This window comes from Gadus morhua, chromosome 3 (assembly GCF_902167405.1).
Source record: "Gadus morhua chromosome 3, gadMor3.0, whole genome shotgun sequence".
Classification (NCBI taxonomy): Eukaryota; Metazoa; Chordata; class Actinopteri; order Gadiformes; family Gadidae; genus Gadus; species Gadus morhua.
In genome coordinates, this window is record NC_044050.1 from 30078477 (window position 1) to 30105997 (window position 27521).

The following is a 27521-nucleotide window of genomic DNA, read 5'->3' on the forward strand; positions in this document are numbered from 1 at the left end:
GGGTCACAAAGCAAAGCAGGCATGGTTTTCGTTCGACTTTCGTTAAACTAGTGAAAATGTGTGCGGTTCCCACCGCGGGCCCACAGGCAGGAGCCGGCAGCACGCAGAGCCTGACCCGAACTCCCTGCGCACAGAGGAGATGGACGCAGTAACAGCGCCCTCTACTGGCGGAAACAGCTCACACAAAACGAGAGGCGAGATCGTTACTCTCTCATACTGGGTCATGCAGGTGAACATACAGTATACACAAAGTACGTAGTATTTTTATTTAAAACAAATATTTGTGCGTGTGTGTGCGCATGTGCATGTGCGCATGTGTATATGTGTGCTTGGGTAGCCTGTATGTGTGTGTGCTGTTTGTGTGAGTGTGTGTTTGCGTGTGTGTGTATGCGTGCATGTCTTTGCGTGTGTATGTGCGTGTGTGCCTGTGTGTGCATGTGTGTCTTGTGTGTGTGCGCATGTGTGGGTAGTGTAAGCATGTCTGTCGTGCACGTGTGTGTTTGAGCGTGGGTGTATGTTTGTGTGTGTGTGTGTGTGTTTGTATGTGCGTGTGTGAGTGCATTTGTGTCTGTGTGCGTGCTTGTGAGCGTGTGTGTATTTGTGTGTGTGTGCGTGTATGTGTGTGCGTGTATGTGGAAAGCAGACAGCCAGCCCCTCCCAGTAGCTGCTCCTGAGGCTACGCCCCCTGCCCCTGAGGCTCCGCCCCATTTCCCCATTTTTTTCTCCTGCCAACCACACAACAACAGCTTCTTGTTAACAATCAGTGTAACGAGCTGGTGGGTGCCCACCCTCCACCCTCCCCCCTCCAGCCTCCACCCTCCACCCTCCCTCCAAACACGTATGGGTGCAGCAGGGCGTGTGTGGCAGGTGGAGGAGTGTTGTGGCAGCTCCTCCCTCCAGCCCGTCTCTGCGCCTCCTAGTCCTCCTCCGCTGTGGGATTATAAAGAGCAGGGCAGGAGCAGAGGAGTGCACCACAGTCGCTCTCTCCTCCTCTCTTCATCTCCAGGTTCTCCTCTCCTACAGCACCTACGATGGGCAACGTAACTACCATCGACAATTCCAGGCGAAACACTTCCATAAATACCAATGTCGAAGTCACCGATATCCGCTTCAACCATACAATCTCCTTCAGTGCCAGTAGCCCCTTCATTGGCGGCGGCTTCGTTGGCGGAGGCGGCGGAGGAGGAGAGAACTTCGACGTCTGCGGCAATGAGAAGGCCACCATGCAGAACCTGAATGACCGCCTGGCCACCTACCTGGAAGAGGTGTGGTCCCTGGAGAACGGCAACGCCGAGCTGGAGTTGAGGATCCGACAATTCCTGGAGAACAAAACCTCTCCCGGATCCCGAGACTACTCCGCCTTCTTCGTCTCCATCGCAGACCTGCACAACAAGGTACGTCCCCTGAGCTTCAGAAAGACCTCCGCCTCACGCTGCTTACCGTCCGTCCTCCTGAACACCTCGCTTAATGACTCATTCCTCTACTCCTGCATTCTTTTGCCCTGCTCTTCACCGCTCTAGATCCATGGCGCCATGTGTGTCGATGGAAGCATCTACCTGGCCAAAGACAACGCCAAGCTGGCGGCGAACGACTTCAAGACAAAGTAAGAAGACCAGAGAGCGACAGACACCGTGACTGCGCAGGCTGACTGTAGAGAGAGGATGTCTCTGAGGGTAGTCCTCGCTAATGCTCTGCTCCACAGGAGGGAGAACGAGCTGAGCATGCGGCAGTCGGTGGAGGCGGACTTCGCCGGACTCAAGAGGCTGCTGGACGTGCTGGCCAGGTCTGACCTGGAGATGCAGATTGAAGGGCTGAAGGAGGAGCTGATCTTCCTGAAGAAGAACCATGAGGAGGTGGGTTTGTAAAGCCAGGCTCCCGTCATGCATGTCTCCTCGTGTCTCACTGCCGTATGCTCTGATCCTAAACACAGCCTTTCAGAAGCTCAGTGAAAATGCTTATTTCATGTACAGCCTCTAACTTGTCTTCTTCCCGTCGGCGCTACCAGGAGATGCTCGGCCAGCGGCAGCAGATGACGGGCCAGGTGAACGTGGAGGTGGAGGTGGACGCGGGGCCGACGCAGGACCTGAACACCGTCCTGTCAGAAATCCGCGAGCAGTACGAACAGGCATCGGCCAAGAACAAGAAGGAACTGGAAGCCTGGTTCCAAGAGAAGGTAGGAACCAAGGACTCCACTGGACAGAACATGTTCTCCATTCTGTATGCTGGATCGTGTTTCCATCTACATAAGTGTTTATCTTCAGCTCCTTGTGTTTGATTCCATCGCAGGCGGCGACGGTCAAACAGGAGGTCGCAGTGAGCACAGAAACCAACCTCAACCGCCTGCTGCAGTCCCTGCAGAGAGAGCTCCAATCACAGCTCACCATTGTGGGTGCACTGCTGTCTGCGGAAGACCGCACCTTAGGGTGTGGACAGCGGATAGGGTTACCTGAGTTAATTAGGGTGTGGTCAGGGGACAGGGTTACCTTAGTTAATTAGGGTGTGGACAGGGTTACCTTAGTTACTAAGGGTGTGGTCAGGAAATATTTGTACCCTGGTTAATTAGGGCGTGTTCAGGGACAGGGTAACCATAGTTAGTATTTTTCACTATTGAACCTAAGAGAGGTGACATTGGTCCATTCCTCTCCCCTCCTAAACACTCTCTCCTCCCTCCTCTCCCCTCCCTGCGGACCACAGAAAGGGTCACTCGAGGGCACCCTGCAGGAGACGGAGAACCAGGCGACCAGCCTGGAGGAGCAGCTGGTCAACCTGCAAGGCGACATCGACCGCCAGGGCCAGGAGTACCAGATGCTGCTGGACACCAAGACGCGCCTGGAGATGGAGATCGCAGAGTACCGCAGACTGCTGGACGAGTAGGCCAGGGCGGTCAGGGGACGGGCTGCGTGTCTTTACCCGAGGTGATGTCACATCACCAGGTGTGAGTGTTGTCAGCCGTTACAGGCCCTTTGATGATCTGCCTTTCCCTGTGTCCTCATGACATCACAAGTGGGCGTGTTCACCTAGATGTATGCTGGATAGATCAGTCTACCCGCCTTCCCAGTGAAACGTAGCAAACGTTTCTGATATGTCCATCATACATCTAGGTAGACACGCCCCTTTGTGATGTCACCAAGGTACAAGAAAAGGCCGATATTCAAATGGCCAGTAATGGATAATCACACTCAGACCTGGTGGCAGAATATCACCCCTTTAAGGTACGCTTTAGAAACATGTGCCACCACAGCATCCATCAATGCATTCACATAAAAAAGGTCAACAGGGAAGTAAACCCACGGGAAAGGACATATAAGAGGAGATAGTTCTTTATTATCCAATAGGGAAATCACAGCACATGGGAGGAGAATCCATACCATCTCATGGTATTGCTTTATTTACAATTTGTACTCAGCAAAATAAACCACCCTAATCATAATCAAAAGGCTCTGATATTCAGGGAAGGTGACTGGATTTAATGGCTTGCTTAATCTATAATAATATTCTTCTCCCCCACCCCTAGCACTGGCAGCAGCTCCAGCTCCAGCACCTAGACCAACTACCGCGTGGTCACAGAGGCTGAACCCACCAGTAAGGACAGCCCTCTCGACCACTGGCAGAGCACCAGGAGAGGCCAACAGCTCCCCCCTACACACCCAGGAACCAGAGGCCAACGACCTCCTCACTACACACCCAGGAACCAGAGGCCAACACCTCCAAACTACACATCCAGGGACTCCCCTCTGCTACACACCCAGGAAATCAAAGACCCAGAGCTGTTGTGTCGTGCCCGCTGTATTTGGATCCAATAAAAATAATAAAGAGTGCTCTACCTTGCTGACTAAAACGTGGCCCTGAGAATCATTCATCACTTATTTTTGCATCAATAGAAGCTTCTGTTTTGGTGGACCTTCCCTTTCAACCAATTGATAACATTTACATTTACATTACACAGTTCACATGACACATCGTGGACACCCTCTCAGTTCCGAGCAAATTCTTTGCATTGCACTGTGTTTTTTTGCCAATGGCAGTTTTTTGTATAACGTCGGTAATGCAGAGCATGTGTCCAAGGGTTGTTCGAAATGTGACACTTGCACTGAAACGGCTACTATACACGTTTGTAGTCTTTCCAAGTCACAGACCCAGCAGACTTCTCAAAGAAGAGTTCCACAGAATTGCAGGTAACAGTCTAAGCAATAATTTATTCATGTCATAAAGCTTTGACATAAAGCTTCTACACTGAGTGCCAGATTTGCCCGTGGTGAGTTTTTATATATAGTTTATGTATCCAGCATATAGTTATATCCTATGATCAATATTTTGTTTCCTCCTATTGCAACTGAAACAATAAAGTGTATCTTATATTATCATAGGAGAGTTTGATGGTTATCTACTCGGAGACAGAGGGTACCCCTGCCAGCGCTATCTGCTGACCCCTTACCCTGACCCTGGCCCACAGCGACACTACAACTTGGCTCACTGCAGGACACGAGCCAGAGTGGAGATGACCATCGGCATACTCAAGGCCTGGTTCCAGTGCCTTCGTAGCCTCAGGGTCACCCCGGAAAGGGCTTGTGACATTATAGTGGCATGTGTGGTTCTCCACAACGTCGCCACTATTAGGGGAGAACAATGTCCTACTCTTTCCCCCAATGGTCCTGATAATAATCCTGACCCCCCTGCTGATGCACGAGATGGAAGAGCTGTTAGAGTGATGATACGCTTCAATCATTTCTAACTGACCCATCACCTCCCCAGTGTCAAAGAACGACAATATGCCTCATTTTATGGGGTCTTCTTTATTTCCTAGAAGGGCAAATGTTGTACAGTTGTTAATCCTTTGTTGTTGAAACAATTAAAAAACATCCCCCTGTGGGCACGTCACCCACCTTTAACTGATGGTCCAGCAGTTGTATTTCCTTTTTTGTTTTGGTGATCTGCAGCCTTATGTGCTCCATTTCTAGGTGTGATTTGTTTATTTGGGATTCTAAATATACTTTGTAATTTGTTTCACAGGGAGCAATAGAAACATAAATGAGGTTGAATTTCACAGTGCCATGTCTACTTAGTGTCATTGTAAGTTGTGGGTCAACGCTGAACAACATCTTACTGAGGTAAGCTGTGCTGTTGAGGTTGATGGACCTTCTTCCTCATTGTAACTTCCGGCATTGCTCTGTTAGAGAGAAAGCAGTTGCAAGTTGTATTGTGGAGCAATTAACTGAAACCAAAGTTATTACTTCCCTCTCTGTGGCAGCTGATAAGGTGTCTTCATCATCATCCTGTAATGAAACAGAATGTTTGTGCTATATTCTACCCATTATGACAAATCTGTGGAATATTAAGAGTACTTACAACAGCATGGAGGTGTGTTATGGCAGAAGGCTCCACGAGACAGATTACACCATCATCAGTAACTAGGAGAAGATAAAGATTAGACAGTTGATTACCCAAAAATGTGCCCCACCTAATTACATTTCTTTTTTTACAATAGTGTGCAGGTCCCATCAAAAATGTTCAAACTGAGTCAACTGAAAATAGATTGATATCTGAAAGCAACAGCAGCCAATTACAGAGAACTGTAGCCTACTGCTACAAGAAAAAAAATCAGTGTGGCAAGTGGTTTCTAAGATGAATGGATGGCCATCACTGAACACTAGAACATGTACATGCCATTCATTTGAATAACTTACCTCTTATGTAGGCCCCTGTGTCCTGGCTGGGTCCGATGAGCTCCCCCCAGAGATGCCACCTCTTCAGCCTCTGTGAGAGGTGGTGGTGGTGGACCGCCACCTGTTTTGCGTGCCTCTGCCTTTTTTCTGTAGGCTATAATGGAGGTCAAATTTGAAGATAACCAGAAATCACAAATTTGGAGACTTGTATGTATAAAAGGCATTTAGGTGTTGCTTTCATATAGACAATATTAAATACTGGCAGTGTTGTGATTTTTCTTTGTTTAGCAGATTTCCCTAATTACTTAAATATATCTATCACATGTTGAATGCAGCCACTAAATGCTGTTTAATGAGGGGTGGCTAAACAACCTCACAATTGCTTGTACTTAAATCAGTTCAGTTCAGTTCAGTTCAGTTTAACTTTATTGTCCCAAAAAGGGAAACTTGTCTTGCGGTCAGGTACACATAAAAACATAAAAACACAATATACACAAGGACACAAGGAGTATATATACACAAGGAGATAGACACAGGCTAATAAGTCAAATTATACCTTACCTGTTTGAACTACATTTATATATCATTTTTAGTTGCTGACAAGTCAGTTTGGGGCCTGTTGGGTTGCACCTGTGCGCACAAACACACATATGGAATATAATTGTTGAATAAGTGAAAATTCAAGACAAAACTTCTCAAATAAATCTCAAATAAATACTCACGCATTGACTCGGTCAGCTATTTTTTCCCACGCGAGCTCCCGCTTTTTGGATACACTGTTAATTTTGTCAGCTATTTTAGCTTTAGTCTTAGTCTTTTGACGAAAATGCTTATTATATTTAGTCACATTTTAGTCATTGTTTTCCTTTGTAGTTTTAGTCTAGTTTTAGTCGATGAAAAGTCCATATATCTTAGTCAACTTTTAGTCATTACCTTTAGTCAAAATGGTATCTCTTTTTAAACTAGTTCAATTAGGCTAACCCTATGGACACCTGCTAAGTTGTTCCACTCAAATAGAGCACTTAAGTGAAAACGTTACCTGGCAACCGGATTTTCAGTTCTACACAACCGAACGAGAGATGGCGTTCTCCATTGCTTCCATGTGTTGTTTCTTTCAAAATTAAAATAAATCAATTTCAAGAGGTGAAAATCACTACCAATCGAAAAATGTCGAGGTGTTCATGTATTCCCCTGGGGTATTAAAAGGAAAAGTGTGTAACCGTTAGTTTAGTTTAGTTTTGTTTTTAATATGAAGACAATCTATTCTCAATATTACTTCCATCAATGGTAAAGCAAACTCACAAATCAATTCGCAAAAAGATTGTTCCTTTTCCATAAAAGGTTCGTGTGGCATAGGATTTCCCCTTGTTAATTTGTTTTGTGTAGAACCAAAAATCTGTTGCTATAGTATGTTGGGTATCTTTTCCTCCATCCACTTCCTGGGGCATCTCATCAACAAAGAGGGGGCCGCCCCTCTTCCGTCGAAGGTGGAGGCAATTTCTGCTTTCCCCGCCCACACACGGCCCGGGCGCTCCGGGAATTCCTGGGGATGGTGACGTTTTACAACCGGTTCATCCGCCAGGCGGCTCACGTCATGCCCCCGCTGTACGGGGCTCTCAAGGACAAGTCCCCTAGCCAGGCTGTCGACTGGACGGCGGAGAGGGAGAAGGCGTTCGAGGCCACGAAGGCCGCCTTGGGCAATGCCGCCATGTTGGCCCATCCGTCGCATGATGCCCCCATCGCCATCACCACCGACGCGTCTGACTACGCCGTCGGCGCAGTGCACGAGCAATGGGTCGATGGTGCCTGGCTTTTTCAGTCGCCAGTTGACCCCCAGGGAGCGCAAATACAGCGCGTTCGACAGGGAACTCCTTGGACTCTGGCTGGCGATCCGCCATTTCCGGTTCCTCCTGGAAGGACGAGAGTTTGCGGCTTTCGTGGATCACAAGCCTCTGACATTCTGCATGTCCAAGGTGGCGGAGCCGTGGTCTGCCCGGCAGCAGTGTCAGCTTGCGTACATCTCTGAGTACACCACGGACATCCGACACATTGCTGGCAAGTCTAACGTGGTCGCAGACTGCCTCTCGAGAACGGTCATCGGGGCCGTCCAACTGGGCCTGGATTACGTCCACATGAGCGTGGACCAGGCCTCCGACCATGGGGTCCAGGCCCCGAGGGATTCGGACACGGGATTGCGCCTGGAGGAGTTTGCGGTTGGCGGATCGGACGTGAGGCCATGGTGCGACGTCTCCACAGGCCAGCCTCGACCAATTGTCCCGGTGTCCTGGCGCCGGCCCGTTTTTGAGGCGTTGCATGGCCTTTCACACCCCGGCAGGAAGCCGTCTGTGAAATTGGTTTCCCAGAGGTTTGTGTGGCAGGAGCTTAGAAAGGACGTTAGTGCTTGGGTCAGCTCATGCGTTGACTGTCAACGGTCCAAGGTGCACCGCCATATTAAGGCCCCCCTCGGAGAGTATACTGTTCCCGAAAGGAGGTTCGACCACGTCAACGTCAACCTGGTGGGACCGCTTCCCTCCTCTCACGGGTTCAGCTACCTCTTCATCATGGTCGACAGGACGACCGGCTGGCCTGAAGCTGTTCCCCTCTCCTCGACGCCTGGCGCGCGCGTTCAACGGCACATCGGTCGCGCGCTTTGGGACTCCTTCAGACCTCTCCTCGGACCGGGGCTCGCAGTTCACCTCGGAACTCTTGGAACGCGGTGGCTGAGGGGTTGGGGGTCAAGCTGCACCGCACTACCGCCTATCATCCCCAGGCGAACGGCTTGTGCGAACATTTCCACCGTTCCATGCAGTTAGCCCTACGGGCCAGCTTGAAGGACGGCGACTGGGTAGATAGTCTGCCATGGGTGATGCTCGGCCTCAGGTGCGCCCCTAAGGAGGACCTATGGTCCTCTTCGGCGGAGCTTGTCTACGGGCAGGCCCTACGAGTGCCAGGCGATTTTATTCCGATTTTATTCCAGTTCCCTGGTCGGCGGCCAGACAACGTTCATCCCTGCTGGAAACCGCTAAGGTTTTCGCGCCTGTTCCCACGTCGCAACACGGCACTCCCACTTTCCGCATGCCCCCCGATCTGCGCACGGTGGACTATGTTTTCATTCGCCACGACGCCCACCGTGGTCCCCTACGCCCTCCTTACGATGGCCCGTTCAGGGTTTTGAGCCACGGAGACAAGTGCCTGGTGGTGGACGTCGGGGGTAGGTCTGAGACCGTTTCCGGGGATAGGGTTAAGCCAGCTAACGTGGACATTTCCAGACCGGTGGAGGTGGCGCAACCCCCACGCCGGGGACGTCCACCTGCGCCGCGCCCCGCGCTGGCCGTTGAGACTCCAGCGGCCTCGTTGACCCCCGGGACCTCCGGGGTGGTGGACGGCGCCGACGTGCCTGCTGCTTCCTCTTCCTCGGCCCCTGTCATCCGCTCGAGACGGGGTCGGGTCGTCGCCCCTTCCCGTCACGAGGACTTTGACTATGGGTGAATTCTGGGGGGGCTTGTGTGGTGGTTAAAATAATTCACCCACGGAACTATGGGTGGGGGGCGTGTTTATCACAGACCCTTTTAGTGGACGGAACGATTATTACGTCATGCGTCAGTGATTATTACATTATGAGCCGATTATTACATTATGAACTTTTATTACATGGAAATTATTACATTATGAGCCGTTATTACATTATGAGTCTTTTTTACATAATAAGTTTCAACATGTGCCCCAGGATTTTGTAAATGTAAAAAGTGTGCCGCGGCTCACCTTTTGGGGTGGGGGGGGGCAAGGAGCCTTGCCTTTAGCAGGGGGGGGGGCTAGGAGCCTAGCCTTGGGTTGGGGGGCAGGCATTCCTCCGGGACTCTGCTTGACTCGGCTCCAGAGGAGATTCTCAGCAGGGTGAAGAATGTCCTCTTCCTCTCCCTTTTATACTCTCACAACAAACCTAAAATGGCCGTGAGTGAGAAGGAAAATATCAGAAGCAGAAATGTTGTGTGTTTCTAATCCTATCTCCTTCTGTATTGTGTATCATGTTTTAACACCAGTGAGGTCATCCCGGTTCTGTCCAGGCTAAGAGCCAACGCTAAGAGCTAACACTAAGTGCTAACGCTAAGTGCTAACACTATAGGCCAAAGTATTTTACTCTGCATCCGTAATCCGTATCCAGTCTCCGTAAATAGACCCCCCGAGCATTCAATGCTCTCCGTCGGTTTGCATTGCGTATCCGTCAGATGCGCAATGCAATTCGCCGCCCGATCGATCTTATATGTTGACTACAACCATGTAATCGTTTTGTAAATAAACTTCCAAAGCTTAACAAATCCTATTTGGTGTTTTATTGGTCCTTAATGTGCAAAGTAAACAATGTACTTTGCTTCCGGAAATAATTGCTTCCGGAAATAATTTTGTTAGTGGACCAATCCCAGCCCTTGCCGTCTCCGTTGCGACGACGGATAGCTAATTAATATTGGATGCTCATGGAACCTACGAAGAGGTTCTCCGACAGGCTCTCTTTGTCTACGTACACCACTTTACGGAGGATTATAAACCGGCCTTAAAAGCTAACACTAAGGGCTAACACTTAGAGCTAGCACTAAGTGCTAACACTAGGAGCTAACACTGAGAACTGTTGTGGATTAACTGAGATATATAACACTTAGACTAATTCAAGAGAGACAGAGAGTAAAATGAAAACAAGGGGTCCGGAGCAAGAATTGACAAAAGACTTTATCGTGCAGAAAAACAACAACGACAACAGCCTGAGTAGATCTATAGAGTCACTGGGGTTCACAAACTGCGGCGTCTTTTTATACACACAAACAGAGCAGCTTCTCCTTGAGGTGTCTGCCTCCATTCAGTCATAAATCCATTTTAACCTGAATGGTCAGCAAATGGACAACAAATGGTCAGCAAAGATAGCCCAAGACACTAGGCTGAGGTCAGCATGCCTTAACCCCATAGCTTCCTGCTCCTTTTAGGGGCCCCTCCATCCGTTCTGAACCCAGACCCCCAGGCACCGTGTGTTTTCCACTATTAGATATAAAGACCTCATAATAATCACAGTTTACCATAGAATATAATCAGTAATTTCTACCACAGAACTAACACTAAGAGCTACACTAAGAGCAAACATTAGGCGCTAACAATAAGAACTAACACTAAGAGCTAACACTTGGAACTAAAACTCAGGGCTAACACTCAGGGCCCTATTTTAACGGTCTGAAACGCAAGTGGGAAAGCGCAAAGCGCAAGTAGCTTTGTGGGCGGTTCTACGGCGCTATCGCTATTTTACAGGCGGATAAATGACGCTTGCGCCGCGGCGCAAGTGTCAAAAGGGTTGGTCTGAAGCAGCCTAATTACCCGTAGGTGTGGTTTGGGCGTAACGTGCAACAAACCAATGAGAGTGCCAGCTCCCATCCCCTTTAAGAGCCATGAGCGCATTTGAATCGGACGAGTTGATATTTTGACAGCGCGTCTGCAGTCTCCGAGAATTTCAAACTGCAAATGGCTTAGTTTATTGCCAAATAATATGGCCTAATTCACACATGGAATATACTGAGTCCTCAAATAAATGTCGGCAAAGAAAACGTATGATAGGCTATAACATATGATATGCGGTAACTGTGGTTCTATTTAATGATATACGCAATACATTATAAACATTGTTTCTTATCAGTATTGTATGCTATCCTATGCATGTGTCCCCGCGGTAATAGACATTGCCATTGATTGTATTATGCGTTACGTGTTTAGTTTGCCCAAGTGAAGGAGTTCAAGTAGCCTACCTCGGGGTCTTGTTCGCGAGTGAGGGAACTATGGAGCGTGAGATTGGCCGGAGAATCGGAGCAGCGGGGGCGGTATTGCGTTCGCTTTACCGCACCGTTGTTACGAAAAGAGAGCTGAGCCGCAAGGCAAAGCTCTCGATCTACCGGTCGATCTTCGTTCCTATCCTCACCTATGGTCATGAGGGTTGGGTGATGACCGATAGGACGAGATCGCGGGTACAAGCGGCCGAGATGAGTTTTCTCAGAAGGGTGGCTGGCGTCTCCCTTAGGGATAGGGTGAGAAGCTCAGCCATCCGTGAGGAACTCGGATTAGAGCCGCTGCTCCTTTACTTAGAAAGGAGTCAGCTGAGGTGGTTCGGGCATCTGGTAAGGATAACAAATACGATGCAAATTAAATTTAAATGAAGTGAAATTTCGAGGTTGGAAACTGGGCGCCTTACAGAGCACACACGCGCGCCCGCATTCATTCATTCTTTTTAACACTCACTCGCGGTAAAACAATGCTTTTCACGATCAAATAGGCCTACTCATCAATCCTAAAAGTTATGGGCATGTAGGCCTACACGATGTCTGTGTCAAGAAAATATGTGTTTGCTGTACGGTGTTTGCAGATGCATTGATTTAAAAGTAGCCTACAACTTATTACCGCTGCATCAGCTGTTCTTTCCCAAATAATTTACCAAGAATGTGCGGCTAGGTAGATGAGAGAAGCAAAGTGTATGCGCGAGGTGCACAAGCAATCCGTATGCATCGCATGCGCCCTTAAAATAGCGTCTGAACAACGCGCCACTGACTTTAAACCAGGTATTTCCTGGTCAGTAGCGCAATGGTTTTCAGAAACGTCAAAATACCGTTTGCGCCAGAACACGCCTCCTCCTTCCGCCGAACCGCCCCTTGGGGCGCAAGATCATTCCCTAATTTACCGGCGAGTGGCGCAGGTGGCAAAAGAGCGCTCTGCGCCAGTTGTAAACTAGCAACGACACATGCGCCAGTGACTAAGTCACTTGCGCCGGATGCAAGATAGGGCCCTCAGTGTTAACACTAAGATCTAACACTAAGAGCTAACACTAACGGCTAACACTAAGAGCTAATACCAAGGGCTAACAATTAGAACTAACACTAGAATCTAACACCAAGGGCTAACATTAGGAGCTAAAACTAAGTGCCAACATTAATAGGTAACACTGAGAGCTACCCACAAAAAAACACACAACTTCAACTTAATTTTCATACACAATCTATTGCACCAGTTGTGCCCTTAGTAAATTTCGTTTTTTCTTTTGCAATCAACTTCGATGGGATTCCAAACAATAGTTTATTGTAGGTGGAGAACAATGCTGTAGTACGGTATGATACTAAATGAGATTAGGGTTTAGTGGTGTACCGACCGTTTTATATCCACTGAGCCAACAGGCCAACACTAAGTGTGTTAGTTCTCAGATAGTATCTAGAGCTCCAATAAACATCCTCAGCAGGCGGTCAGTTCCTTGGTAACTAAAAACAGTATTTAAAGCAGTTTGGCCCCAGACAATGGGTCACAAAGCAAACCAGGCATGGTTTTCGTTCGACTTTCGTTAAGCTAGTGAAAATGGGTGCGGCTCCCACCGCGGCCCCACAGGCAGGAGCCGGCAGCACGCAGAGCCTGACCCCAACTCCCTGCACACAGAGGAGATGGACGCAGTAACAGCGCCCTCTACTGGCGGAAACAGCTCACACAAAACGAGAGGAAAGACCGTTACTCTCTCATACTGGGTCATTGCAGGTGAACATATACTCAAAGTATGCAGTATTTTTGTTTCACAAAAAAAATATTTGTGTGTTTGTGTGCGCATGTGCATGTGCGCATGTGCATTGTGTGTTTGGGTAGCCTGTATGTGTGTGTGCTGTTTGTGTGAGTGTGTGTTTGCGTGTGTGTGTATGCGTGCATGTCTTTGCGTGTGTATGCGTATGTGCGTGTGTGCCTGTGTGTGCATGTGTGTCCTTTGTGTGTGCGCGTGTGCGGATCGTGTAAACATGTCTGTCGTGCACGTGTGTGTTTGAGCGTGGGTGTATGTTTGTGTGTGTGTGTGTGTTTGTATGTGCGTGTGTGTGTGCATGGGTGTCTGTGTGAGTTTGTGAGCGTGTGTGTTTGCGTGTGTGTGCGTGCATGTGTGTGCGTGCATGTGGAAAGCAGACAGCCAGCCCCTCCCAGTAGCTGCTCCGGAGGCTCCGCCCCCTACCCCTGAGGCTCCGCCCCATTTCCCCATTTTCTTTTTTTCTCCTGCCAACCAAACAACAACAGCTTCTTGTTAACAATCAGTGTAACGAGCTGGTGGGTGCCCACCCTCCCCCCTCCAGCCTCCACCCTCCACCCTCCCCCCTCCACCCTCCCCCCTCCACCCTCCACCCTCCAACCTCCACCCTCCACCCTCCCTCCAAACACGTATGGTGCAGCAGGGCGTGTGTGGCAGGTGGAGGAGTGTTGTGGCAGCTCCTCCCTCCAGCCCGTCTCTGCGCCTCCTAGTCCTCCTCCGCTGTGGGATTATAAAGAGCAGGGCAGGAGCAGGGGAGTGCACCACAGTCGCTCTCTCCTCCTCTCTTCATCTCCAGGTTCTCCTCTCCTACAAAACATACGATGGGACATGAGGTTAGCACCGACAGTTCCAGTCGAAACAGTTCCATAAATACCAATATCGGCGTCAACAATTCAATCTCCTTTGGTGCCAGAAGCCCCTTCATTGGCGGCGGCTTGGGTGGCGGAGGCGGCGGCGAGAAGGCCACCATGCAGAACCTGAATGACCGCCTGGCCACCTACCTGGAAGATGTGTGGTCCCTGGAGAACGGCAACGCCGAGCTGGAGCTGAGTATCCGACAGTTCCTGGAGAACAAAACCTCTCCCGGATCCCGAGACTACTCCGCCTTCTTCGTCTCCATCGCAGACCTGCACAACAAGGTACGTCCCCTGAGCTTCAGGAAGACCCCTGCCTCTCGCTGCTTACCGTCTGTCCTCCTGAACACCTCGCTTAATGACTCATTCCTCTACTCCTGCGTTCTTTTGCCCTGCTCTTCACCACTCTAGATCCATGGCGCCATGTGTGTCGACAGAAGCATCTACCTGGCCAAAGACAACGCCAAGCTGGCGGCGGACGACTTCAAGACAAAGTAAGAAGACCAGAGAGCGACAGCCACCGTGACTGCGCAGGCTGACTGTAGAGAGAGGATGTCTCTGAGGGTAGTCCTCGCTAACGCTGTGCTCCACAGGAGGGAGAACGAGCTGAGCATGCGGCAGTCGGTGGAGGTGGACTTCGCCGGACTCAAGAGGGTGCTGGACGTGCTGGCTAGGTCTGACCTGGAGATGCAGATTGAAGGGCTGAAGGAGGAGCAGATCTTCCTGAAGAAGAACCACGAGGAGGTGGGTTTGTAACGCCAGGCTCCCGTCATGCATGTCTCCTCGTGTCTCATCGTGTCTAACCGCCGTACGTTCTGATCCTAAACACAGCCTTTCAGAAGCTCAGTGGAGATGGACCCGGGGCCGACGCCGGACCTGAACGCCGTCCTGTCAGAAATCCGCAAGCAGTACGAACAGGCATCGGCCAAGAACAAGAAGGAACTGGACGCCTGGTTCCAAGAGAAGGTAGGGACCGAGGACTCCACTGGACAGAACATGTTATCCGTTCTGTATGCTGCGTCGTTTTTCCATCTACATAAGTGTTTATCTTCAGCTCCTTGTGTTTGATTCCATCGCAGGCGGCGACGGTCAAACAGGAGGTCGCAGTGAGCACAGAAACCAACCTCAACCGCCTGCTGCAGTCCCTGCAGAGAGAGCACCAATCACAGCTCACCATGGTGGGTGCACTGCTGTCTGCGGAAGACCGCACCTTAGGGTGTGGTCAGCGGATAGGGTTACCTGAGTTAATTAGGGCGTGGTCAGGGGACAGGGTTACCTGAGATAATTAGGGTGTGGACAGGGTTACCTTAGTTACTAAGGGTGTGGTCAGGGGATATTTGTACCCTAGTTAATTAGGGCGTGTTCTGGGACAGGGTAACCATAGTTAGTATTTTCCACTATTGAACCTAAGAGAGGTGACATTGGTCCATTTCTCTCCCCTCCTAAACACTCTCTCCCCCCTCCTCTCCCCTCCCTGCGGACCACAGAAAGGGCCACTCGAGGGCACCCTGCAGGAGACGGAGAACCAGGCGACCAGCCTGGAGGAGCAGCTGGTCAACCTGCAAGGCGACATCGACCGCCAGGGCCAGGAGTACCAGATGCTGCTGGACACCAAGACGCGCCTGGAGATGGAGATCGCAGAGTACCGCAGACTGCTGGACGAGTAAGCCAGGTGGGTCAGGGGACAGGCTGCGTGTCTTTACCCGAGGTGATGTCACATCACCAGGTGTGAGTGTTGTCAGCCGTTACAGGCCCTTTGATGATCTGCCTTTCCCTGTGTCCTCATGACATCCCAAGTGGGCGTGTCCACCTAGATGTATGCTGGATAGATGCGGGTAGACATAGTGCATGTCTTTGCGTGTGTGTGCGTGTGTGCCTGTGTGTGCATGTGTGTCCTTTGTGCGTGCGCGTGTGCGGATCGTGTAAGCATGTCTGTCGTGCACGTGTGTGTTTGAGCGTGGGTGTATGTTTGTGTGTGTGTGTGTGTGTGTGTTTGAATGTGCGTGTGTGTGTGCATGGGTGTCTGTGTGAGTTTGTGAGCGTGTGTATTTGTGTGTTTGCGTGTGTGTGCGTGTATGTGTGTGCGTGCATGTGGAAAGCAGACAGCCAGCCCCTCCCAGTAGCTGCTCCTGAGGCTCCGCCCCCTGCCCCAGAGGCTCCGCCCCCTGCCCCAGAGGCTCCGCCCCCTGCTCCTGAGGCTCCGCCCCGTGTGTCTACCCGCCTTCCCAGTGAACCGTAGCAAACGTTTCTGATCTGTCCATCATACATCTAGGTAGACACGCCCCTTTGTGATGTCACTAAGGTACAAGAAAAGGCCGATCATCAAATGGCCTGTAATGGATAATCACACTCATACCTGGTGGTAGCATATCACCCCTTTAAGGCACGCTTTAGAAACGTGTGCCACCACAGCATCCATGAATGCATTCACATAAAAAAGGTCAACAGGGAAGTAAAGCCACGGGAAAGGACATATAAGAGGAGATAGTTCTTTATTATCCAATAGGGAAATCACAGCACATGGGAGGAGAATCCATACCATCTCAAGGTATTGCTTTATTTACAATTTGTACTCAAAATAAACCACCATAATCATAATCAAAAGGCTCTGATATTCAGGGAAGGTGACTGGATTTAATGGCTTGCTTTATCGATAATAAAATTCTTCGCCCCCACCCCTAGCACTGGCAGCAGCTCCAGCTCCAGCACCTAGACCACCTACCGCGTGGTCACAGAGGCTGAACCCACCAGTAAGGACAGCCCTCTCGACCGCAGGCAGAGCACCAGGCGAGGCCAACAGCTCCCCCCTACACACCCAGGAACCAGAGGCCAACACCTCCCTCCTACACACCCAGGAACCAGAGGCCAACACCTCCCCCCTACACACCCAGGAACCAGAGGCCAACACCTCCCCACTACACACCCAGGAACCAGAGGCCAACACCTCCAAACTACACATCCAGGAACCAGAGGCCAACACCTCCAAACTACACATCCAGGGACTCCCCTCTCCTACACACCCAGGAATCAAAGACCCAGAGCTGTTGTGTCGTGCCCGCTGTGTTTGGATCCAATCAAAATAATAAAGAGTCCTCTACCTTGCTGACTAAAACGTGGCCCTGAGAATCATTCATCACTTATTTTTGCATCAATAGAAGCTTCTGTTTTGGTGGACCTTCCCTTTCAACCAAATGATAACATTTACATTTACATTCAGAACAGTTTATTGCTGTCTGTACAGTAAGGATGTCCATAGAACCAAGTGCCAAGCGCTAACCATCACTAGGTTAACCCATTCCCTGTTCAGAACAGAGATAGCAAAGATAGGACGCTACTCAATGCTGAGTAGTATTCTTAAGTGCCAGGACAAATGACATTCAATGAGTGTGTACATTAAGTGCCAGATGGGCCTGATTTGCTGTTGCTACTTTTCCGTATCGCCCTGAGATAGTCTAACGGAACCCTGAATAATTATAACATTTCATCATCATTCCGACTCATAGCAGCTTGTGTAAAATGGAACCGTTATTCCCGGTTGACTAGGCTAAGACCCACCGAACGTTTAGACGACCACGGTCAAAGACCTCTGACTTTTGGATGCCGTGTCGTAATGTGACCCTTTTTTGACCAACTCCAATTCGGCCGAATAATAAATAAATCAAAATAGATTATATGCAAAGTACATATGATATGCCGATATTATAAAATCCAGGCCAAACTCATCTTTTAGAAACTAGTTTCAAGGTCAGGACGAGACTCGTTTACGACCAATATTGACCCATATTTATAACCCATATTCACAAGATAAATTTGACCGTATGTTTGATCCATATAACTTGATGTGGATAATATATTAATTTCATTTTTACAGTAAAATGAACGCACCACCAAATGTTAAGTCGGGTCAAGGTGGTATGGAAGAAAATAACCCTATATTTTATGGTAAACTATGATTATTATTAGGCCTATAAAACAAATAGATACTTTAATGGTGGAAAGTAGCTTATCACCTCTCCCCTATAAGTTAGGTTTGACATTTTTACCCTTTTTCAAGGGTAAAGCTCACATGTACACCATCGTTCCTTATACATAATGGTTGATGTGTGTTCAAGGGTAAAGCTGTGACCTGGAAAGATATGCTATGTAGATCAACATTTGTGGTCAATGAATGGTTAAGGGCAGGAGCGTCGCCAGCAATTGAAAACATCCGGGGCTGTAGCCCAGAAGTTTGAGTCCTTTTAAAGCGGGGGTTTGGGGGTTTCTCCCCCGAGGATTTTTGAAAATCGGGCTGATGAACATGCAATTGTCACATAGTTTGGAAATAAAGGACAGACAAATCGTCATGTCTGACTCACGTCGGGGCAGGCCTACTGAATAGGTTAATGTTTACGTTAAGGATAGGAAAGTGCACCACATACAGCGGCCAAAATGAGACATTAGAAAAACCTCTAGCCAAATAAACAATCATGCGCCTACCTGATGTCAAGTGGACCGGCGGCCCGTTTCAGAAAGCAGGTTTAGTGAAAACTCAGAGTTAGTTAAACCCGAGATGAGGGAAACTCTGGTTTTTCGGTTTCACAAAGCCAGTTCAGTTTAACTCTGAGTCAGTTACCCTAGCAACATACTCTGTGAAACTAACCTGCTCGCTGGCAGGTTTTCTTCAACTATCCCTGAGTTTCTCCAGCTCTTAAGTTGAAGCCTGCAGACGGAAGGCAGTGGCAGACATGGCGTGTCCTTTTATTGAAGAGCCAGTGGATGTCGAGGCGCAGATACTCTGCATGAATCTCAAGTCCAAATTCTTTGTATTGCACTGCGTTTTTTTGTCAACGGCAGTTTTTTGTAAAACGTTGGTGATGCAGAGCATGTGTCCAAGGGTTGTTCGAAATATGACACTTGCACTGAAACGGCTACTATACACGTTTGTAGTGTTCCCAAGTCACAGACCCAGCAGACTTCTCAAAGAAGAGTTCCACAGAATTGCAGTTAACAGTCTAAGCAATAATTTATTCATGTCATAAAGCTTTGACGTAAAGCTTCTACACTCAGTGCCAGATTTGCCCATGGTGAGTTTATATATATAGTTTATATATCCAGTATATAGTTATATGCTATGATCAATATTTTTTTTTCCTCCTATTGCAACTGAAACAATAAAGTGTATCTTATATTATCATAGGAGAGTTTGATGGTTATCTACTCGGAGACAGAGGGTACCCCTGCCAGCGCTATCTGCTGACCCCTTACCCTGACCCTGACCCTGGCCCACAGCGACACTACAACTTGGCTCACTGCAGGACACGAGCCAGAGTGGAGATCGGCATACTAGTTCCAGTGCCTGGTTCCAGTGCCTTCGTAGCCTCAGGGTCACCCCGGAAAGGGCTTGTGACATTATAGTGGCATGTGTGGTTCTCCACAACATTGCAACTATTAGAGGAGAACAATGTCCTACTCTTTCCCCCAATGATCCAGATAATAATCCTGACCCCCCTGCTGATGCACGAGATGGAAGAGCTGTTAGAGTGATGATACGCTTCAATCATTTCTAACTGACCCATCACCTCCCCAGTGTCAAAGAACGACAATATGCCTCATTTTATGGGGTCTTCTTTATTTCCTAGAAGGGCAAATGTTGTACAGTTGTTAATCCTTTGTTGTTGAAACAATTAAAAAACATCCCCCTGTGGGCACGTCACCCACCTTTAACTGATGGTCCAGCAGTTGTATTTCCTTTTTTGTTTTGGTGATCTGCAGCCTTATGTGCTCCATTTCTAGGTGTGATTTGTTTATTTGGGATTCTTAATATACTTTGTAAAGTTGTTTCACAGGGAGCTATAGGAACATAAATGACGTTGAATTTCACAGTGCCATGTCTACTTAGTGTCATTATAAGTTGTGGGTCAACGCTGAACAACATCTTACTGAGGTAAGTTGTGCTGTGGAGGTTGATGGACCTTCTTCCTCATTGTAACTTCCGGCATTGCTCTGTTAGAGAGAAAGCAGTTGCAAGTTGTATTGTGGAGCAATTAACTGAAACCAAAGTTATTACTTCCCTCTCTGTGGCAGCTGATAAGGTGTCTTCATCATCATCCTGTAATGAAACAGAATGTTTGTGTTATATTCTACCCATTATGACAAATCTGTCGAATATTAAGAGTACTTACAACAGCATGGATGTGTGTTATGGCAGAAGGCTCCACGAAACAGATTACACCATCATCAGTAACTGGTAGAAGATAAAGATTAGACAGTTGATTACCCAAAAAAGTGCCCCACCAAATTACATTTTTTTTTTACAATAGTGTGCAGGTCCCATCAAAAATTTTCAAACTGAGGCACCTTAAAATAGATTGATATCTGAAAGCAACAGCAGCCAATTACAAAGAACTGTAGCCTACTGCTACAAGAAAAAAAATCAGCATGGCAAGTGGTTTCTAAGATGAATGGATGGCCATTACTGAACACTAGAAAAAGGATTGATGTACATGCCATTCATTTGAATAACTTACCTCTTATGTAGCCGCCTGTGTCCTGGGGCATGGCTGGGTCCGATGAGCTCCCCCCAGAGATGCCATCTCTTCAGCCTCTGTGAGAGGTGGTGGTGGTGGACCGCCACCTGTTTTGCGTGCCTCAGCCTTTTTTCTGTTGGCTATAATGGGGGTCAAATTTGAAGATAACTAGAAAACACAAACATGGAGACTTGTATGTATAAAAGGCATTTAGGTGTTGCTTTCATATAGACAATATTAAATACTGGTATTGTTGTGATTTTCCTTTGTTTAGCAGATTTCCCTAATTACTTGAATATATCTATCACATGTTGAATGCAGCTGTCATGCCAAATTTGTACCGGCTGCCAAATTTGTACCGGGCGTGTCATCCATACGTAATCCATTCCAAACCTGCCTGGCAACAGATGATCGCGTCGTCCGTTGCCGGGCAGGTTTCAAAAAACATTCGCGCTCATGTTGCCAAAGACGAAGTAACATAATACAGATAACGGATCGCTAGATAACACTTGTTTTTACTTTAAATTTGAATTGTATTTAATTGTTCAATCAAATTTAGCTAGTAAACTGAGTGTTTAAAGCGGGTTTCAAAAAACATTCACGCTCATGTTGCCAAAGACGAAATAACATAATACAGAAAACGGATCGCTAGATAACACTTGTTTTTACTTCATATTTGTATTGTATTTAATTGTTTAATCAAATTTAGAAAGTAAACTGAGTGTTTAAAGTAGGTCAAGGACGAAATAGCACAATACAGATAACGGATCGCAAGATAGAAGGTTCGCGAATGTTCGTGAACATTTCACGTCATTCGACGCGATCATCCGTTGCCAGGCAACGGACGACGCGATCATCTGTTGCCAGGCAGGTTTGGAATGGATTACGTATGGATGACGCGCCCGGTACAAATTTGGCAGCTGGTACAAATTTGGCATGACACAGCCACTAAATGCTGTTTGATGAGGACATGATAAACAACCTCACAATTGCTTGTACTTAAATTATACCTTAACTGTTTGAACTACATTTATATATCATTTTTAGTTGCTGCCAAGTCAGTTTGGGGCCTGTTGGGTTGCACTTGTGCGCACAAACACACGTATGGAATATAATTGTTGAATAAGTGAAAATTCAAGAGAAAACTTCTCAAATAAATCTCAAATAAATACTCACGCATTGACTCGGTCAGCTATTTTTTCCCACACGAGCTCCCGCTTTTTGTCTGCTGCCATAGTATTGCTTTTTAGTAAAAAGATATGCCCGCTTTCTGCATATGCAGTCATTAAGATTTGCAACTCCGCTGGGGAGAAGTAGGAGGATCGAGGCTTGTTAGTACTTGTTGCCATGGTGAATCATGTTATCTGTGTTCCATCGATGAGGGCTTTTTATATCCTCATGCACGAGCTTCAGTCAGAGTTACCTTGACTCAGAGTTGATTGAACTAAGTTTTATCACCTGTTCTGAAACCGAAAATTCAGACTTTTACAGCTCAGAGTTGGTCAACCTATAGTTAAGGTTTTAACTTAGAGCTTGTTGATAACTCGGAGTTAGTTAAACCCGAGATGAGGGAAACTCCGGTTTTTCGGTTTCACAAAGCCAGTTCAGCTTAACTCTGAGTCAGTTACCCGAGCAACATACTCTGTGAAACTAACCTGCTCGCTGGCAGGTTTTCTTCAACTAACCCTGAGTTTCTCCTGCTCTTAAGTTGAAGCCTGCAGACGGAAGGCAGTGGCAGACATGGCGTGTCCTTTTATTGAAGAGCCAGTGGATGTCGAGGCGCAGATACTCCGCAGAAATCTCAGTTGGGAGAGGGTTATTAGACCCCGATTGGATGTTTTATCATTCCCTGATGAGTACTTGTTTGAGCGTTTCCGTTTCTCTGCATCATATATAATCTATCTAAACAATATTCTCAGCCCTCACATAGTTCACATGACACATCGTGGACACGCTCTCAGTTCCGAGGAAATTCTTTGTATTGCACTGCGTTTTTTTGCCAACGGCAGTTTTTTGTAAAACGTTGGTGATGCAGAGCATGTGTCCAAGGGTTGTTCGAAATGTGACACTTGCACTGAAACGGCTACTATACACATTTGTAGTGTTCCCAAGTCACAGACCCAGCAGACTTCTCAAAGAAGAGTTCCACAGAATTGCAGTTAACAGTCTAAGCAATAATTTATTCATGTCATAAAGCTTTGACGTAAAGCTTCTACACTGAGTGCCAGATTTGCCCGTGGTGAGTTTATACATATAGTTTATATATCCAGTATATTGTTATATCCTATATTCAATATTTTGTTTCTTCCTATTGCAACTGAAACAATAAAGTGTATCTTATATTATCATAGGAGAGTTTGATGGTTATCTACTCGGAGACAGAGGGTACCCCTGCCAGCGCTATCTGCTGACCCCTTACCCTGACCCTGACCCTGGCCCACAGCGACACTACAACTTGGCTCACTGCAGGACACGAGCCAGAGTGGAGATGACCATCGGCATACTCAAGGCCCGGTTCCAGTGCCTTCGTAGCCTCAGGGTCACCCCGGAAAGGGCTTGTGACATTATAGTGGCATGTGTGGTTCTCCACAACATTGCCACTATTAGAGGAGAACAATGTCCTACTCTTTCCCCCAATGATCCAGATAATAATCCTGACCCCCCTGCTGATGCACGAGATGGAAGAGCTGTTAGAGTGATGATATGCTTCAATCATTTCTAACTGACCCATCACCTCCCCAGTGTCAAAGAACGACAATATGCCTCATTTTATGGGGTCTTCTTTATTTCCTAGAAGGGCAAATGTTGTACAGTTGTTAATCCTTTGTTGTTGAAACAATTAAAAAACATCCCCCTGTGGGCACGTCACCCACCTTTAACTGATGGTCCAGCAGTTGTATTTCCTTTTTTGTTTTGGTGATCTGCAGCCTTATGTGCTCCATTTCTAGGTGGGATTTGTTTATTTGGGATTCTTAATATACTTTGTAAAGTTGTTTCACAGGGAGCTATAGGAACATAAATGACGTTGAATTTCACAGTGCCATGTCTACTTAATGTCATTGTAAGTTGTGGGTCAACGCTGAACAACATCTTACTGAGGTAAGCTGTGCTGTGGAGGTTGATGGACCTTCTTCCTCATTGTAACTTCCGGCATTGCTCTGTTAAAGAGAAAGAAGTTGCAAGTTGTATTGTGGAACAATTAACTGAAACCAAAGTTATTACTTCCCTCTCTGTGGCAGCTGATAAGGTGTCTTCATCATCATCCTGTAATGAAACAGAATGTTTGTGTTATGTTCTACCCATTATGACATATCTGTCGAATATTAAGATTACTTACAACAGCATGGAGGTGTGTTATGGCAGAAGGCTCCACGGGACGGATCACACCATCATCAGTAACTGGTAGAAGATAAAGATTAGACAGTTGATTACCCAAAAAAGTGCCCCACCTAATTACAATTTTTTTTTTAACAATAGTGTTCAGGTCCCATCAAAGATTTTCAAACTGAGTCACCTTCAAATAGATTGATATCTGAAAGCAACAGCAGCCAATTACAAAGAACTGTAGCCTACTGCTACAAGAAAAAAAAAATCAGTGTGGCAAGTGGTTTCTAAGATGAATGGATGGCCATTACTGAACACTAGAAAAAGGATTAATGTACATGCCATTCATTTGAATAACTTACCTCTTATGTAGGCCCCTGTGTCCTGGGGCGTGGCTGGGTCCGATGAGCTCCCCCCAGAGATGCCATCTCTTCAGTCTCTGTGAGAGGTGGTGGTGGTGGACCGCCACCTGTTTTGCGTGCCTCTGCCTTTTTTCTGTTGGCTATAATGGAGGTCAAATTTGAAGATAACCAGAAAACACAAATTTGGAGACTTGTATGTATAAAAGGCATTTAGGTGTTGCTTTCATATAGACAATATTAAATACTGGCAGTGTTGCGTTTTTTCTTTGGTTGGCAGATTTCCCTAATTACTTAAATATATCTATCACATGTTGAATGCAGCCACTAAATGCTGTTTAATGAGGGCAACCTCACAATTGTTTGTACTTAAATTATACCTTACCTGTTTGAACTAAATTTATATATCATTTTTAGTTGCTGCCAAGTCAGTTTGGGGCCTTTTGGGTTGCACCTGTGCGCACAAACACACATATGGAATATTATTGTTGAATAAGTGGAACATTCAAGAGAAAACTTCTCAAATAAATCTCAAATAAATACTCAAGCATTGACTCGGTCAGCTATTTTTTCCCACGCGAGCTCCCGCTTTTTGGCTGCAGTGTTAATTTTGTCAGCTATTTTAGATTTAGTCTTAGTCTTTTGACGAAAATGCTTATTATATTTAGTCACATTTTAGTAATTGTTTTCCTTTGTAGTTTTAGTCTAGTTTTAGTCTATGAAAAGTCCTTACATTTTAGTAAACTTTTAATCATTACTTTTAGTCAAAATGTTTTCTCTTTTTAAACTAGTTCAATGAGGCTAACCCTATGGACACCTGCTAAGTTGTTCCACTCACTTAGAGCGGGAAAGTGAAAACGTTACGTTGTCCTGGCAACCGGATTTTCAGTTCTAAACAACCGAACGACAGATGGCGTTCTCCATTGCTTCCATGTGTTGTTTCTTTCAAAATTAAAATAAATCAATTTCAAGGGGTGAAAATCACTACCAATCGAAAAATGTCGAGGCGTTCATGTATTCCCCTGGGGTATTAAAAGGGAAAGTTTGTAAACCTTTGTTTAGTTTAGTTTTTTTTTTAATATGAAGACAATGTATTCTCAATATTACTTACGTCATTGGTAAAGCAAACTCACAAATCAATTCGCAAAAAGATTGTTCCTTTTCTATAAAAGGTTTGTGTGGCATAGGATTTCCCCTTGTTAATTTGGTTTGTGTAGAACTGAAAATCTGTTGCTATCGAAACGTGACGTCACACTTTAGTACTCTTGTCTGTTCAGCCTTCAAAACGATAGCTGGTAAATTGTGAAAAATGCATTAAACTGTAATCAGAAAACGCGGTTATATGCTATAAACCCTATACTATCTTGGGTATAAAGGCTGGGACGAATTTCAAAGTCCACCTTATGTTGAAGTATAGACCGTTGCGATTCCCATTGAAACGAATGGCGCAGTGATTTTCTTCAAAACGAGAGCCGGTAAATTTTGAAAAAATAATTAAACTGTATTCAGACAACGCGGTTATATGCTAACAACCCTAAAGCCGCGAACACACCAAGCGCGTATCTCGCGTACCATGTACGCGCGTAACGCTCCTAAAATGTTGCTTGACCATTTTGTGTCAAAAATGGTCAGATACGCGCGTAACGCGCGTAGATGAGACCCCCCCCCCCCAGCCTGTGGCTGCGCTGGAGGAGTCCGAGGAAGGAAACCCAAACGCCGCCGTGTTTGGGTGGATGATAGAGCTTGGATCGGGTTAGATTAAATAATCTCGGATATAAATAACAATAATCGGGTTAAATAACTTCACATGGTGTGTCTGGTGTGTTTCCAGCATTCGTAGTGTTGATCAGCAGAGAAATAGTCCGCCAAGACGTTGAGGTTGCTTAGCAATCAGAGACTCTGTCCATGCAAGTGAACGGAGCGTTCACTCTTCGTCATAACTATCAAACCAAACATCCTTCACATTCACCGAGCGAACCTTATGAAAGTAAAATGCACATTTCTCGCTAGAAATGTTTCCATAAACGCATTTATTGGCGTAACTATGTTACTATTTCCACCCAGAATAAAGAAAGTTGCCGGCCGTGGCTGCCATGGACATGGCTGCGCTGGAGTCCGAGGTAGGAAACCCAAACGCCGCCGTGTTTGGGTGATAGAGTTTAGATCGGGTTAGATTAAATAATCTCGGATATAAATAACAATAATCGTTTTAAATAACTAACCGTATGCTTCTGTCCAAGCTCACTACTCTCTGCCAGTGACGTCGGGTCAAGCTCAACGCTGATTGGCTATTGCGGCGCGTATGAGCGTTACTCGCGTAAAAAGTTCAATTTTTTGAACTCCTCGTACGCGCGTATATGTACGCGCGTATATGTACGCGCGTATATATACGCGCCTCATACGCACCTAACGCGAGTAAAATGTTGCTTATACGCATGTAACGCTCGTACGCGTCTCATACGCGCGTAAACCAATGGTTCCCTATGGAAAAATTGCCGATTTTATACGCGTGATACGCGGGTAACGCTTTTGGTGTGGCCGTACCTTAATATCTGTGGAATAAAAGCTGGGAAGAATTTCGAATCATAAATATGCACAATGCATAACGTTAGCTCATAGCTGAGTGGACTATACCTCCCGTTGCCAAGTCGTGGCTAAGGTCTGTCCTATTTACTGGAGGAGTGAACAGTTGCATAAGAACCTTACGGGAGTGTACTGATTGGAAAATATCGTGCATTTTGAATGTCCAAATAGCACATCACTAACATTTTCATCCTGTCTCATCTCGTCAACGAAAACAAAATGACATTTCGTCATCGTTTTTATTATCAAAGATCTATTTTTAGCTCGTCAACGTCTCGTCTTAGCCACGGAAAAAAGGTTGTTGACGAACATTTTTCACGAGGATTACTGAGCCACGCGCGTTGGCGGAGGAAGCCGACCGTTTTTTCCTGGCTGCTCAGAGTTTCGCACCCGAAGTGCTAGCCCCAACACGCAGCGCCTACCCACCGGACAGTGACAGGCTAACCAACAGGGCCCCAGTGGCCGCCGATGGCCGTGCCAGCAATGGTATGTGCTATTTTCACGCGCGTTTCGGCGCTAAGGCAAAGAGGTGCCGGTCCCCGTGCAACTTCAAGCCGACGGGAAACGCCAAGGATTGCGCTCATTAGTGGCCGTGAGTGCAGGCACGTCAACCCGGCTATTGTTCATCAGGGACACTCTCTCCGGCCGCGAGTTTCTTT

The 27521-nt window shown here is 47.0% G+C and overlaps 2 protein-coding genes and 3 long non-coding RNA genes across 7 annotated transcripts; 2 read left to right on the forward strand and 3 right to left on the reverse strand.

The window, feature by feature from the left end:
- The first annotated feature begins 924 nt into the window (after positions 1-924).
- On the forward strand, positions 925-3842 carry LOC115539751 (keratin, type I cytoskeletal 13-like). Of its 2 annotated transcripts, none has more exons than XM_030350549.1 (7): positions 925-1394; positions 1521-1603; positions 1703-1853; positions 2006-2173; positions 2287-2385; positions 2695-2879; positions 3515-3842. In XM_030350549.1, exons 1-6 carry the CDS (start codon positions 1032-1034, stop codon positions 2872-2874), a joined length of 1044 nt encoding a protein of 347 aa, XP_030206409.1. In that variant the 5' UTR covers positions 925-1031; the 3' UTR covers positions 2875-2879; positions 3515-3842. The 2 variants fall into 2 exon arrangements, with proteins under 2 accessions (XP_030206409.1, XP_030206408.1); XM_030350548.1 differs by having other exon boundaries at positions 2695-2870.
- A 931-nt stretch (positions 3843-4773) lies between these two features.
- On the reverse strand, positions 4774-6630 carry LOC115539760 (uncharacterized). Of its 2 annotated transcripts, XR_003976019.1 has the most exons (5): positions 6225-6629; positions 5685-5817; positions 5347-5408; positions 4884-5273; positions 4775-4800 (listed from the first exon to the last, which is right to left on the reverse strand). It is a non-coding gene; the product is annotated as an uncharacterized LOC115539760 (long non-coding RNA). The 2 variants fall into 2 exon arrangements; XR_003976018.1 differs by having other exon boundaries at positions 4774-5273; positions 6225-6630.
- A 7346-nt stretch (positions 6631-13976) lies between these two features.
- On the forward strand, positions 13977-17202 carry LOC115539755 (keratin, type I cytoskeletal 13). The gene is made up of 7 exons (XM_030350553.1): positions 13977-14375; positions 14502-14584; positions 14684-14834; positions 14922-15056; positions 15170-15268; positions 15578-15762; positions 16773-17202. The coding sequence occupies exons 1-6, from the start codon at positions 14058-14060 to the stop codon at positions 15755-15757; spliced, it is 966 nt and encodes a 321-aa protein (XP_030206413.1). The 5' UTR covers positions 13977-14057; the 3' UTR covers positions 15758-15762; positions 16773-17202.
- Positions 17203-20015: 2813 nt separating this feature from the next.
- LOC115539769 (uncharacterized) lies at positions 20016-20816 on the reverse strand. Its single transcript, XR_003976034.1, has 3 exons — positions 20597-20816; positions 20252-20313; positions 20016-20178 (listed from the first exon to the last, which is right to left on the reverse strand). It is a non-coding gene; the product is annotated as an uncharacterized LOC115539769 (long non-coding RNA).
- A 2544-nt stretch (positions 20817-23360) lies between these two features.
- LOC115539765 (uncharacterized) lies at positions 23361-24842 on the reverse strand. Its single transcript, XR_003976025.1, has 6 exons — positions 24665-24842; positions 24283-24422; positions 23934-23995; positions 23692-23860; positions 23470-23601; positions 23361-23386 (listed from the first exon to the last, which is right to left on the reverse strand). It is a non-coding gene; the product is annotated as an uncharacterized LOC115539765 (long non-coding RNA).
- Between the last annotated feature and the right edge of the window lie 2679 nt (positions 24843-27521).